This window comes from Cucumis sativus, chromosome 6, assembly GCF_000004075.3.
Source record: "Cucumis sativus cultivar 9930 chromosome 6, Cucumber_9930_V3, whole genome shotgun sequence".
Classification (NCBI taxonomy): domain Eukaryota; kingdom Viridiplantae; phylum Streptophyta; class Magnoliopsida; order Cucurbitales; family Cucurbitaceae; genus Cucumis; species Cucumis sativus.
The window spans coordinates 16,520,566-16,535,988 of record NC_026660.2 but is presented as its reverse complement, the minus strand read 5'-3'; the positions used below and the strand labels follow the sequence as shown (position 1 = coordinate 16,535,988).

Genomic DNA, 15,423 nt, shown 5'->3' with positions numbered 1-15,423 from the left:
AAATCCAATGTTGACAACAAAGAGCAATCCTTCAATCATCTCTTACACCCCTTACTTTTGTGGCCCTGGTAGAACATTGTTTCTCCTTACACAGTTACAGCCAGTTGGATAACTTTTTTGTAACCTCCTTCAGCATCGGGCTTGCTTTCCTCCCCCCTCTTCTACAATATTATCATCTATGAAAGTGTTTCTAATTCAAACAAAATGACAAAGTATACCACTGAAATAACTATCATTTGAACAGTAACTATACTTTTTCCAAAATTATTCAAATTATAATAAATGCATGTTCCACATGCAAAATTTCCTTGTTACTATCTCTTGAATTAACAAGTGGCAAAGACTCGTATTCTGTAGAATTAATTCAATTCAATAGCCCAGCGACTAAGTTGTGCAAAACCAGATCTCTTCTTTGTTGACATTTTTCTAAGTACCTCAACTAGTTAAACATTGTACCCTCTACCACTATTTTCAAGATTTTAAGGTCATCTAAAGTCCCAAACGTAACAGAATCTTCATTAGAGTTTTTGGAGTCTTTGTACTCTTTTATGCCATGAAATCAACACTTGTGAGATGATATGAAACATATATCCTACTTGGCTACTGCACTCTGTGCTTGCAAGCTGACCGCAAGGAGATTAACCGTGTGTACTTTCACAATCATTACCCACAGAAAATCAGGGCCTTGCATTCCACCAACTGATCAGGACAGCTCCCTCTAAAATTGAGGACTTGGATCTCAGATTGTATGTGTTATGAAAGATGCAAAGCAGAAGAAGGATTGGCTTCGTGATGATGCCCGTTTATATCTTCAGATCAAGAATTCAATTGAGAGTGAGATAATTGGATTGGTTGATCACTGTGAGTCTGTTAAAGAACTTTTGGAATTTTTGGATTTTCTATACTCAGGTAAAGAGCAAGTGCATAGAATGTTTGAAGTTTGTATGCAATTTTTTCGTGCGGAACAGAAAGCTGAGTCTGTCACCAGCTACTTTATGCGGCTTAAGAAGATCATTGCCGAGCTTGGCTTGTTGTTACCTTTTAGTCCTGATGTTAAAGTTCAACAAGTTCAACGAGAGAAGATGGCTGTTATGATTTTTCTGAATGGACTCTTACCTGAATTTGGAATGGCAAAGACACAGATTCTCTCTGACTCCAAGATTCCATCATTAGATGATGCCTTCACTCGAGTCCTTCGCATTGAAAGCTCTCCGACTAGTGTGTCTATTCCTCAACCCAGTAGTGCTCTCTTTAGCAAGAACAATAACCCTCGGGCACCTCAGAGGAATAGTACTGATCATCGAAAACCAGAGTCTGTAGAGATTGTTTGTAACTACTGTCGTAAGCCAGGCCATATGAAACGTGATTGTCGGAAATTGCTATATAAGAATAGTCAACGATCTCAACATGCTCAGATAGCCTCCACATGCGATATACCAGAGGCGTCAGTTACTATTTCTGCAGATGAGTTTGCTAAGTTTCAGAATTACCAAGAGTCATTACAAGCGTCATCTTCCTCTACTCCGATTGCATCCACTGTTGCCCCAGGTAATATAAAGTGTCTTCTTACATCATCTACCAAATGGGTCATAGACTCTGGTGCCACAGCTCATATGACAGGTAATTCTCACCTATTTTCTAGACCGTTGTCCCCTGCCCCTTTCCCATCTGTTACATTGGCCGATGGCTCCACATCTTCTGTTCTTGGCTCTGGCACTATTCACCTTACCCCATCCTTTTCTCTCTCTTCTGTGTTACATTTGCCTAACTTATCCTTTAATTTAATTTCTACTAGTCAACTTACTCATGACCTAAATTGTGTTGTCATGTTCTTTTCTGGTTATTGCTTGTTTCAGGATCGTGTGACGAAGAAGATTATTGGTAGAGGATATGAGTCAGGAGGCCTTTATCTCTTTGATCATCAAGTATCGCAAGCTGTGGCGTGTCCTGTCGTTCCCTCTCCTTTTGAAGTCCATTGTCGTTTAGGTCATCCATCTTTGTTTGTGTTGAAGAAACTTTATCCAGAATTTAGGTCTTTGTCCTCTTTAAATTGTGATTCGTGTCAATTTGCGAAATTTCATCGTCTTAGTTCGAGTCCTCGAGTCGATAAACGAGCAATTGCTCCATTTGAGTTAGTTCATTCTGATATTTGGGGTCCGTGTCCAGTTGTATCTCAAACAGGCTTTCGTTATTTTGTTACTTTTGTTGACGATCATTCTCGTCTAACTTGGTTATATTTAATGAAAAATCGTTCTGAGTTATTATCTCATTTTTGTGCCTTTCATACTGAAATAAAAAACCAATTTAATGTCTCTATCAAAACTTTGCGTACTGATAATGCGGGTGAATATTTTTCTCATTCTCTTGGTTCTTACTTGTGTGAAAATGGCATTATTCATCAATCTTCCTGTGCTGACACTCCATCTCAAAATGGTGTTGCAGAGCGAAAAAATAGGCATTTACTTGAAACTGCCAGTGCTTTATCGTTTCAAATGCATGTTTCAAAAATCTTTTGGGCTGATGCTGTTTCTACAGCTTGTTTTTTGATTAATAGAATGCCTTCCTCTGTTCTTAATGGTGAGATTCCCTATCGTGTTCTTTTTCCTACCAAGCATTTGTTTCCTATTGCTCCTAAGATATTTGGTTGTGTCTGTTTTGTTCGTGACGTTCGTCCTCATCATACTAAGTTAGATCCCAAATCCTTGAAGTGTATCTTCTTGGGTTATTCACGTGTTCAAAAGGGTTATCGTTGTTATTGTCCTACCCTTAAAAGGTATCTGGTTTCGCCTGATGTTGTCTTTTTTGAAGATACACCCTTTACTTCATCACCATCGAGTTTGTGTCAGGGGGAGGATGACAATCTTTTTATATATGAGGTTACCTCTCCCACACCATCCTTGTCTACTGATGTGCCTCCTTCCCGCCCGTTGATTTCTCAAGTCTACTCCCGACGACCTCCACCACAACCTTCAGACTCATGTCCTCCATCAATGCTTCCTTCATCATGTGATCCAGCGCCAAGTGATGATCTTCCCATTGCTCTTCGCAAAGGTAAACGCAAGTGTACTTACCCCGTTTCTTCCTTTATTTCCTATCACCAGTTATCTCCCTCCACATATGCGTTTATTACGTCTCTTGAATCCACATCTATTCCTAACTCTGTTCATGAAGCTTTGTCTCATCCTGGCTGGCAAAATGCAATGATTGAGGAGATGACTGCTTTAGATGATAATGGTACTTGGGATTTGGTATCTCGTCCTGCAGGAAAGAAGGCCATTGGTTGTAAATGGTGTTTGCTGTCAAGATGAATCCTGATGGAACAGTGGCTCGCTTAAAGGCTCGCCTTGTTGCCAAAGGTTATGCTCAAATCTATGGCACTGATTATTCAGATACATTCTCTCCGGTTGCCAAGTTAACTTCCATTCGCCTATTTCTTTCCATGGCTGCTACCAATAAATGGTCGTTGCATCAACTTGACATTAAGAATGCTTTTCTTCACGGTGATCTTCAAGAGGAAGTTTATATGGAACAACCACCAGGGTTTGTTGCTCAGGGGGAGAGTGATAAAGTATGTCGCCTTCGAAAATCTCTGTATGGTTTGAAACAGAGTCCTCGTGCGTGGTTTGGTAAGTTTAGTCAAGCCCTTGTATGCTTTGGTATGAAGAAGAGTACATCTGATCATTCAGTTTTCTATCGCCGATCTGAGAAGGGTATAGTTCTACTAGTTGTATATGTTGATGATATTGTTATTACTGGAAATGATGCATTGGGTATTTCGTCTCTCAAAACTTTCCTTCAGGGTCAGTTTTATACAAAAGATTTGGGCCAATTGAAATATTTTTGGGCATTGAAGTGATGAGAAGCAAGAAAGGTATTTATTTGTCTCAACGAAAATATGTACTTGATTTGTTGTCTGAAACAGGAAAATTAGGCGCCAAACCAAGTGGCACTCCAATGATGCCAAATCAGCAACTTGTTAAAGAAGGAGAATTATGTAAAGATCCTGAGAGATATAGGAGATTAGTTGGAAAGTTGAACTACTTAACAGTGACTCGACCAGACATTGCATATTCTGTAAGTGTTGTAAGTCAATTCATGTCTTCCCCTACAGTGGATCATTGGTTTGCAGTAGAGCAGATTTTGTGTTATCTAAAAGCTGCTCCTGGACGTGGGATCCTATACAAAGATCATGGACATACGAGAGTTGAATGTTTTTCTGATGCTGATTGGGCGGGGTCTCGTGAGGATAGGAGATCGACTTCTGGATATTGTGTTTTTGTAGGTGGAAACTTAGTTTCATGGAAGAGTAAGAAACAAAATGTTGTTTCTCGTTCGAGTGCTGAGTCAGAATATAGAGCTATGGCACAATCTGTGTGTGAAATAGTATGGATTCACCAACTATTATCTGAGATAGGCTTTAGTATTACCGTGCCAGCTAAATTATGGTGTGATAATCAAGCTGCACTTCATATTGCATCTAATCCAGTATTTCATGAAAGAACTAAACATATTGAGGTGGATTGTCACTTCATTCGTGAGAAAATCCAAGATGGGTTGGTGTCCACAGGATATGTGAAGACCGGAGAACAATTGGGAGATATTCTAACTAAAGCTTTAAATGGAACAAGAATAAGCTATCTGTGCAACAAGCTGGGCATGATCGACATATTTGCTCCAGCTTGAGGGGGAGTGTTATGATATATATATATATACATATGTCCTTTATTGTAATTTTACATAGTCTCTAGGGTTTAGTTTATTCTCTTTATAAATATGTAACATTGCTTTGACTCAAGAGGAATAAGACATACGTTTCTGAATTCTAGATTACAGTATGGGAATTATCTTTATAGAAAATGAAAAGCCTACGGGGATAAATATGGTTCCAGAAGTCCTGTAGGAAATTTCTGAAAAGAGGGTATAAAAAATATTTTGAGGATGGAAGTCAACATAACCTAGAACTGTGGAATGGTTGAGTCAAAAATTTTATTTATCTTGCACTAATTGAAACTCTATTGCCTGTGGGCGTGGCTTTGAGACTTAGGAATGTATCACGAACTCCTTCCTCCCTCCCCCCTGCCCTTTTGTTTCTTCTTCACATCCATATAAAAAAATTTATTCAACAAAACAAATGAACATAATCTTTTCATTGTCTGCACAAGAATGAAAGAGAACCTGGGACTTGGCCAATATATCATCCCTTTTAACTGCTTCTCCGATTAATGACATGTGATCCACCAAATCATTCTGGGAAGGCCTCACTTCATACAAGCTGCAAAAATGAATGGCTTAAAAACAACAAATACAAAAGCATGAAAGTAAAAGATGAAATGAATTCATGTTACCTAAAGGTTTTAGCTAATAGATCCCACAAAGATTTGCTAGATGTATCTGGATTCCTCTTCAAAGCATGAAGGCAGTGCACTGTGATCAAGATGGTTCTAATGGTATCCTCAAAGCTCTTTCTAGGCTTCTGAAGTGTAATCCACACATTCTCTTTGGAAAGCACCGATATCTCTGGCTTTGAACCAGAAATATTAAATCTCCATGCGGTAACCTGTTTATAAACCTTTTGAAGTCCATTATCAACTGTACCATGGAGGAAAACAGGTTCTTGACTGCCCTCCAATCTCTCCCCTTCATCCCATTTAATCGGCAAAATAGAGAATGAAATAGGTTCTTCCTTGTGATCCACAAAGTGATAATTTGAGACAGGTGGTACTGGTAAGGTCTCAGCCTCATCATCTGAAGACGCCATTACTCTATTGTAGTTCCAGTCCTGCTACTTAACAACTAAATTCAATGAGTGGAATAACAAAATAAAAAATGACTAAAAATCCGACCTACAATGAAAGAGAATAATTTGAGACAGGTGGTACTGGTAAGGTCTCAGCCTCATCATCTGAAGACGCCATTACTCTATTGTAGTTCCAGTCCTGCTACTTAACAACTAAATTCAATGAGTGGAATAACAAAATAAAAAATGACTAAAAATCCGACCTACAATGAAAGAGAATACTTCACTTTCCCTTAAGACTAGAACAAACACCCGTTCTTGAAACAGGAATAGGATTGATCATAGTGACATATCCATACGAAGTACTCCCTAAAATGCAAATACAAAAAGGGTAATTGAGAGGGACGAAGAAGGTACCTGAATGGCCTTCGGTTGAGAGCCAATCCCTACAAGAAGCTATTCAAACTCGGGAAATGGCAATACCGAACAATTTCAACAATGTTAGCAGCGAAGATAGCAAAGGAAGAATGGGAACAGATTGTAAACAAGAATCGGATACCAGCAGCCCTACGGAAGAAAGTCAGGCAGAAGTTGGGGAGGTGAAAATTAGTTGCGACGGAACCCGCGAAGAAGAGAGCAATATTCTTTGGGGAAAAGAAGTTACCAAAAAATTGTGAAAACTGAAAGCCACATAATCGGTAAATTATAAAAAAGATACGAAGAGGATGTTTTGGAGGCAAGAGGGAGGGGATGTTCGGGGTAAGGGGTAGAATAGAGATACTACGGGGTCGTTTTGGACTAAAATTATGGCCCTTATTTGTAAACATTATTTCAATAAAAGCAGCTACTCTAAACACTTAAGTAAAATAAACTAGAATAATCATCACGGTTGGGTTGGATTAAATTAGAGGAAAAAATACTGATCTGGTTCACTCAACCCTATTATGCATATAATATATATAATTGAATGTAAGAAGGGGTAGAATTCAAAAACAAAACTTTGTAACTCACGTTCTACTATTAAAATTACCATTTTATTCATCGTTTTCTTTCCAACACTTGAAGTTGCATCATTTCTTTCATCTTTATTATTTCTTCTCTATTTGTGTTCTTTATGTACTCTTTGCTCTAAAAGACCATATTCAATTTTCTTTAACATCTCAAGTTATTGGTATTCAAAATTTTAGGGACATACATTAGACAGGTTGATATAATGACCCCTCATGGACACCCATTATGTCCATTTTTTCTAAGCTTTTCTCTTTGTTTATGTTGTCCTTTTTAAGCTTAAGGAAGTCTTTGTGCTAGGGTTGCTGCATATATCTTGATTTCTCTTTACCATTTGGGCTAAGAAGAGTCGATATTCAAAGGATTCATTCCTATGTGCGTGTGGCTGTTGTTCGTGTGAATGCTTGGCTAAAGATTAATTTGAAACCAATCTAATGACATTGCTTTAGGAGATCCTAAAGTTGGCTCTATCGAGAAGGGAGATCTCATCAACTTAGGGGGAGTCTAAGTTTATTCGTGAAGGGAGTTCACAAGTAAAGAGGAATGATTAATCAAGAATTTCTATTATTTAGGGGAGTTTGAGTAGTTATTCACTAATAGTAGCATACTTAAGGGGAGCCTAAGTATTAAAGAGAATGTTTCCCAAGTGTCCAGTGAATTAGTTCTACGATTGTCTTTGTGAGCGGAAGAGTGTTTATATAAGTACAACTTTATAATTGCTTGACTCATTGATTTCAGTGGATTAACTTTCCCGGACACAATTCTCGTGTGTTTTTTCGTTTACTTCTTGTTGTTTTGTTATTATCTCTCATCTTGGTTATTGTTTGACAATATATTTCGTAGTAAAGAACAGTCATTACAGTTTTTCATTTTTACAAGTTTATGTTTCTATTGTTGAGAAAAGTAAAACATGTGTAATTTTGTCTCATAATTTTTTCAATTAATTGTAAATAATTAACGTAAATTCAATAATGAAATATAAAATAAAGAAGTAAACACATTCTTTAAAGGAATCTAAAGAGTTGGAATGTAAAAGAATTTCTCATTTCGTATTCTCAAAAAGTTTAACAATTTTGTTTTAATAATAATCAGCTTATCTTTCCATTTAAAAAAAATATGAAAAGTTTAGTATTTCAAAACACAAAAGGAAAGAAAAGCACAGTCCAAAGCGAATTAAGGGAGAATATTAGTAGACTACTTCGTCCATATAAAAATAAAATAAAAGTTCATGCCATTGTTATTTTTTCACAAGTTCCATGATTTCGTGGTTGGTTTTGAATTTTTTTGGACGAGTATTGAATTCCGACATATCTTCCTCATATTCTCACTTCTTCTTGTTTGCGATTTCTTCATCTCTTGTTCCATAATTTCTTCCTTGTACGTCATCTTTCATCTTCTTTATTTTTCTTCTTCTTTTTTACTAAATGACTGTGTTCCAAAATCTAAACAATCAGTCATCTATCTCATATAGATCACTATCACTATCTATCCTAAATAGATAAGTAATAGATTCAAACGGATCACTTACCAACATCTAAACGATTGTGTACCAATATCTAAACGATATTTTGGACTATATTATACAACCGTTTAAATTAGAAGCTTTTTTTTTTTTGTATGTTTGTGGTCAATTAATTCCGAGGTATTTTTGTTATTTTACGTTATGGACTTGTGGGCTCTTTCTTTTTTCAAAATTGTTCTATACGGTGTAAATAATTTTGCATTTTGTTCTACTTTTGGGGAAAAAACCAACAAATTATCTTAAATTTATCTGACGTTGTTTTATACTTTAAAGACAAACTTAAATTATCCTTATTAATTTATTTTACATAAATGATAATTCAAAGAAAAAAACACCCATTATGTTTGTTATGGATTTTAATACTATAAAATAAGAATAAAGAAAATACGTCATAACAATGAAACAACACAAAAGAGAATAATAGAGAGGGAGAAAACATGGAAAGCAATTGAACTCAATTGTGGTATATCTAAGAAAGACATCACATACCTCTATTTATAAGACATGTCATGTCATGGTACAAATTACAATATGAATCTTAGTAGGATGAATGTTACAACATGGAATTGAATGAGAGTTATATGACAATTGATAACCTATGTAGGTTATGGATAGATGTACATTTACAATATATAACTATATTTGCAATACTCTCTTTTAGATTTCTATCTATAGTATATATAAAAGCTTGAATGAGAAGAAAATTTTTTCTTCCATTTTTGACTTTCCTTTAGAAGTAGCTTCTATAATTAGGTAGATGACAATGTTGTCCTTTTCTATTTTTATGTTAATTGAAAAAAAAAAGCGGTCCTCAATAGTTGGCCAACAACGGACATTGATACTTGCCAGCAACAGTCATAAAAAACAGTTGACAAAAGTTTACCGACAATGGTTGAGGAAAGTTAACCAGTAATGGGTCATCGAAAATGGTCGACGAAAGCTGGCCGACAATGCTAGTCGATCAACAATAAACAAAAGTTGTCTAGCAATAGTCGCTGAAAAATGGTCGACGATTTCAGAGGTTGACCAGCAGCGATTACGGGAAAAATGGTACAAGGAAGTTACTGCCAGTGATAAAAAAAAAATAGTTGCCATAAAAAAGTTCATCAGAAGTTGATCGACGATGGTTGTTAGAAAAAGATTGTCGGGTTCGATCAACAATGGTTGTCAAAAAAACAGTAGATGAAAGTTGACCGTCGAAGGTTGCTAAAAAATAGTAGCCAGAAAAGCAGTAACCACAGGTTCGCCGACGACTATTAATGGTGGTCAATATTTTTCTTGTGACTATTGCCATAAAACAAGCATTCGAAGTTTGATCAACTACAATTGTCAAAAAGTAGTCATCGGAGGTTGGTCGGAAGCGATTAATGGTGGTCAACTTACTCTAACTCGATAACACTTATACTCAAATGAACTCCCTTTTTTCAACAATGCTCTTTTTCAATAGGACTTACCTTTTGGATCTAGGTCTTATATACATACGTACACATATATATATATATATATATATATATATATATTTATATTATTAGTTTAGTAAATGGAAAAGAAGTAGCTCACTTCACATCACTCTCCTTATCTCTCTGACTCACTCTCTCCCTCTCGTTTGGATCTCTCATCTCTAGTGTTCACAATCTCCAACGTTCGCCATCTTCTTCTCAACTCGACAACCCAACCCAACTTAATCCATAATTTAAGGGTTTGATTGGGTTGGTTAAAAATACTATTTGGGTTATTCATATTGTCAATCCAACCAACCTAAAAATATGGGTTGGGTTAGGAATGTCCTCCAACCCAACTCAATCCGTTTACACTCCTCCACTCTTTCATGTAGTTGTTATGATATAATGTACACCCTTTCTAACTTTTCTTTCATCCAATTCGTAAAAATGGTAAATATGATGAAGATTTGGTAAATTGTGAAGCCTTAAATTTGTGACACACTTTCAAGTAATATGTCAATATGTCTTTTTTGATTTCAAATTGAATCATTCGTGAAATCTCCAATCTTATAATGAAGTTCGAATTCACTTTCTATTTCTTTGTCTTCTATGTAGTGACCAATTGAATAGTTTTTTTTTTTCTATTGATAAAATCATTGTAATATCGTGTCAATTACAATAAAAAACAATAAAAACAATAAAAAAAACAAATTATTTAAACTTCATAAAAACAAACTATTAAAAGACAAAAATAAAATCAATTACAGTTTCTTTTCTATGAAATACAAAAATTTTGTATGAAAATGTAAATATTTTATTGAGGGTAAATTGTTTACTCTTTTTGAAAATTCTCCATTTTCTATATGTGTGTGTATATATTTATAAAGGGGCTGTGGGAGAAACATCATCTGCCCTTTTAGTGAATGATTATAGGGATATTTTACCTAATTTCACCTTTAAAAAAAATTTAAAATCTCACCTACTTTTCAAAGTAAAATTTCTTTTTTAAAAAATAGATTTTATCCTTAAAATCTAAAATTCACCCTAAAAGAAGGAAGAAAAAATCTTCCATATTTTTGTGCATATACACGTTTAAAGTTGATTTTTTTTTTAAAAAAAATGAAATCTCTCCTATTTTGTGGATACAACTATAAAAAGAATCCGGTGATCTCTAAAGTTTTATTTATCATTAAACAAAAACTAAAATTTTATTAAAAAATAGTATTCACTTAAAAAATTAAAATTATGAGTAGTTTAAAATTTGGTTTATTTTAATACATGATTTAAGACCCAAATTTAACCGTAAAAATAATTGACTAAGTGTCAAAGGTTTAAGGACAAAGCGTTTAGAGGTTATAGGGTGATGTGTAGGCAGCCAAAAGAAGGAAATATAACCTCTAAAGTGGTTATTTAGGCGTTTGGACAAGGTAGGTAGCTAAGCTTGAGTGTGTGTTTGGCTAGGCGACAAGGCTTGTCCGTAGAGGTTATTGGGTGGTGAAGAGTGTCCCTAGGCGATTGAGAGCAAAAGAGGTTAGCAAGGCTATGCGAGAAAGATTTTTAGGGCGAGGAAAGCTTGTCATTTAGAGGTTATTAAGCGTTAAGATGCTAGGCGAGAAAGCTAGACAACATGATGTTGGGCGAGTAGACTTGCACGCGAGGAAGGAGTGCTTGCGGCCATGTTTGAAGTTAGTTAGGTGTTTATCTTGATGTTCCACACTTACGTGTTTTGGTTAGACAAGATAATGAAGAGGTGGAGTCCATGGGTACTTTACAAGTGTTCTCTACATACTTAAGTTAAATTTCGGCAAGTAGGTCGTGTCAATAAAGGCTCATGTAAGACTCAATATAAATAGGAAACTTTAGAATGACATTTCTCCTATCATACTTGTGCGTTTTGGTTGAAATTACTCTCAATAGTTCACAAATTGACTCTAGTTTCTAGAGTAGGGCTACCGGATAAATTTGAGTAAAGGAGGTCTGAGTTTGAGTCGACGAAAGGGAGAATTATCAGCTTTCAGAGGAATCTGACACTAGAAGAAATTTACCATTTAATGTCGGTTTTAAACCGACATTAATGACCTTTGGTGTCGGTTCGGAACCGACATCTATGCTAGCCTTATTAAAGGCCTTTAATGTCGTTTTTACTTTGATATCGATTTAAAAACGACATCAAAGACATCATTAATGTCGGTTTAAAAGCGACATTAATGACCATTGATGTCAGTTTTAAACTGACAATTTTTATGGTGTTATTGTTGACCTTTAGTGTCGGTTTGCCTTTTATGTCGTTTTTAAACTGACATTAAAATCTTGTTTTTGGATCTATTTTTACAAAATTTATTTTTATTTAATTGTTGCATTGTTGTCTATTTTTTATAAACTGACATTAGATACGTGTAAATAAATATTTTTTTGCTCACTCCAACAAATCAATAAAATTAATATTATTTTAGAAACTAGAATATTTTTCTTTTACATTTGTATACAGAAAATGAAATCTTAATATTGCGTTTGTATATACATTCTACAATAATACATGAAACTAGATCCTAATACAAGACTTAAATAAGAAATCTTAAACGCCTTCACAATCTTCAACTTTCAACGATCGCTTCCATCTACACAATCGCTTAGCTTAGCTTGGCTGGCTATCTAAGACCAAAATATACTTTACAACCTGAGGAAGATTAAATCTAGAATCTGCAAAATTAGTACATATTATTTAAAATCAAACTAAACAGACTGCAATCTAAATGTGGAAAATTAAAAATTACTACAAAGTTTTCGTAAAGTAAATAATGTAGCAACAACAAAGAAGACGATTGAAATGACAACCCAAAAGTACTGCAGAAATAAAGAAGAAAATTAGCTTTTATCAAACAACTCGTTAACCTGATTTGGTTCTTCAAAGATCAACAACAAAAAGAGGAATACAACTAAAGAATAATTATACTATCCTCGACTCTGACTTCAAAGCAAATTTTAAATGTTCAATTTAGCAATGTTAGTCTACAGGCTTCTTACTCTTAATTGTATAAATTTACCCATCAATAACAACATTGTTTTTATAGAGAAAGTTGAATAATGGAGATGATAAATAATCTTACAAACTCCTATTGGATCGTTTTTCCTTTCAAATGAAAATAGTTAATGAATTTCATATATCGAAGGTGAAAATCCCAAATAGTAAAAGAACATGGAATATAAGGAAGTCCATACTCCACTAGCTAGGTATTGATCAAAGATAAATATATGGAAAAATAGATGCAACCTACAAATATATCAAAACAGACTAATACTCAAACTAAACTAAAGAAAACAAAAACATTACTACTAAAATTAACTAAAAGATAAAATAAAACACAATTGAAAACAATTAATTACCAAGACTAATCTCAATCGAAAACCAAAACGCATCACATTCTAAAGATATTTTGCTTCACATAACACTCCAAATAGCTATACCAAAAAAAAAAAAAAAACATAAATATCTACAAAATAAATTTGATCCTAGCATAAAAAGCATCATATGCATCAATTTACAAGTAATAGGATGTGCGAGTTAGAAATTAATATATGATGAGCATTGACAGATAGCATGTGAAATGAAGTGCTACATCTTTATTAAAAGGAACAAGATTTCAATAATTAATATATGATGAGCATTGACAGATAGCATGTGAAATGAAGTGCTACATCTTTATTAAAAGGAACAAGATTTCAATAAAATCGAATCTTTAATGCATCACCATTCTCATAAAATGCTAAACAAATCTTCATAATCGCTTAGCTTGGCTGGCTATGTAAGACCAAAATATATACTTTACAACATGAGGAAGATTAAATCCATAATCTACAAAATTATGTTGACAGAGGCCAACATTTGCTCCATCCACAATAGCATCACAATGATTATGTACTTCTATGAGTGCAACACGCCCGTGGCCATATTTTATAACGTTATATATGCAAAAGAAATATATGTATATATATAACGAAAATTTTATGAACCTACGCATGCACACATTTAATAATAATTACTTACTCTGCATTTTTCATTTTGGCAAATCCACCAACAAGAATGGTGTAAGTTACCAAGCTCATTTCTATGCCTCCTTCTCTTCTTTCATTTTTCTAACAAAAGATGGTATGAATAATGTTGCACATCATTAAAGCTTACTATTATCGCAAAACGACACACTTGAAAAATATTTAGATTGAATTAATATAGTAAATATACTTTTGCAACGACATATCTACCATCAAAATATATATTTCAAGCATAAAATACTTAATTGGCCTTCTATACAAATCAATCAAACTTTAACCATATTCAAAACTAGAATGGTGACCTTTATGTCAATAAATGAAGCAAAAATATTAAGCTAACATTGAGATCAAATTAACATATGACGAAAGAAAGGGAGAAAATAGGAGTAGTTATTACTTTGTGTAGACATGAGACCATGGTTCTATTTCCCTAGCTCGCATATTTTCAAAGATTTCACGTGCACCGTTCATATCACCTCTCCTTGTGTAGTAATTCACCATCAAACCATACTCTTTCCTAGAAGGATTAATGATAATAGATTTCATCCTAAAAAAAAAAAAAAGATCAAACCAATTAATATGAAAATGCTCAAATTTAGACTTTTCACTTTTTATGTATAAAATTCAGCAAAAGGTGAATGTGAGATGTCTCAAAGCTTGCTTACATTCATGCTCATGAACAGATCATTGTTGGTGCAAGTTTGAATGAATGAACTCGAACACGCACGATCAAAGCAATACAATTGAGATTCTTACCTTGTCTGTATGATGTTGCACAGTTATATTACATTGTCCAGTAGATACGTCCCAAATTTTGATTTGCTTATCAAGAATTTGAAATAAAATAACTCCAAGATGCAAGTGGGTCAACAATTTTAAGTGAAATGATTAAAATGGGAAATTGAATGAGCCTTAACAAGAAAACTAGCAGCTTACAATTCTACACAATAACAAAGACTATATTCAAACTTCTTAAAGAAACCACAGTGCTTCTAAGTCCACAAAGGAAGATGTAGTTATCAATTTACTAAAAATACAATATCTGGTCTTGTATTATTAACAAGATACATAAGTGTAACAATTGCACTAAGATATGGTACTTATAGGTCAAGAAGTTCTTCATTATCAACTCGGGGTTGAAATATATATTGCTTTACATCTAGTAAACGAACTTGCATTGGAATGTTCAATGGATGTGCTTTATCCATATAAAGTCTTTTAAAAAAATTTCCAATATAAGTTGATTGATAAACAAATATCTCATCTGCCAAATGCTCAAATTGCAAACTGAGGCAAAAATTTGTATTTCCGAGGTCTTTCATCTTGAATTCTTTCTTAAGATATTTTATTGTCTTTGAAAGCTCTTCAAGAGTTCAGACTATATTTAAATCATCAACATATAGAGTTATAATAGCAAATCTTGGCTATGATTTATTTATAAAAATGCATGGACATATTTGAATATTTTGATATCCTTCTTTCAACAAATATTCACTCAGATGATTATATACCACATTAGTATTGATTGTTTTAATCCATATAATGATCTCTGTAACTTTATTGAATATAGTTCTCGAAAACTTGATTTATATATTTCAAGTATCTTAAATCCTTCTAGAACTTTTATTTAAATATCATTATCAAGAGATCCATATAAATATGTT

The 15,423-nt window shown here is 34.0% G+C and overlaps 1 protein-coding gene and 2 long non-coding RNA genes across 16 annotated transcripts in view; 1 reads left to right on the top strand and 2 right to left on the bottom strand.

Annotated features, from left to right (window-relative positions):
* LOC116404584 (protein ENHANCED DOWNY MILDEW 2-like) overlaps positions 1 to 6,297 on the bottom strand; it is a 34,244-nt gene extending 27,947 nt beyond the window's left edge. For 5 of the 14 annotated variants that reach the window (XM_031887528.1, XM_031887529.1, XM_031887532.1 and 2 more), the window contains exons 1-2: positions 5,346 to 5,873; positions 5,176 to 5,272 (exon numbers count right to left, since the gene is read on the bottom strand). In XM_031887528.1, coding sequence (XP_031743388.1) covers positions 5,176 to 5,272; positions 5,346 to 5,758 — 510 coding nt within the window. In that variant the 5' untranslated portion in view covers positions 5,759 to 5,873. Of the gene's footprint in view, positions 1 to 5,175; positions 5,273 to 5,345; positions 5,943 to 6,000; positions 6,086 to 6,154 lie in introns of those variants that run through there. The other 9 variants (XM_031887533.1, XM_031887535.1, XM_031887521.1 and 6 more) reach the window with 8 other exon arrangements.
* Positions 5,638 to 6,305, top strand: LOC116404586. The gene is made up of 2 exons (XR_004217503.1): positions 5,638 to 5,715; positions 5,873 to 6,305. It is a non-coding gene; the product is annotated as an uncharacterized LOC116404586 (long non-coding RNA).
* Positions 6,306 to 13,910: 7,605 nt separating this feature from the next.
* LOC116404623 lies at positions 13,911 to 15,039 on the bottom strand. Its single transcript, XR_004217585.1, has 2 exons — positions 14,425 to 15,039; positions 13,911 to 14,306 (listed from the first exon to the last, which is right to left on the bottom strand). It is a non-coding gene; the product is annotated as an uncharacterized LOC116404623 (long non-coding RNA).
* Between the last annotated feature and the right edge of the window lie 384 nt (positions 15,040 to 15,423).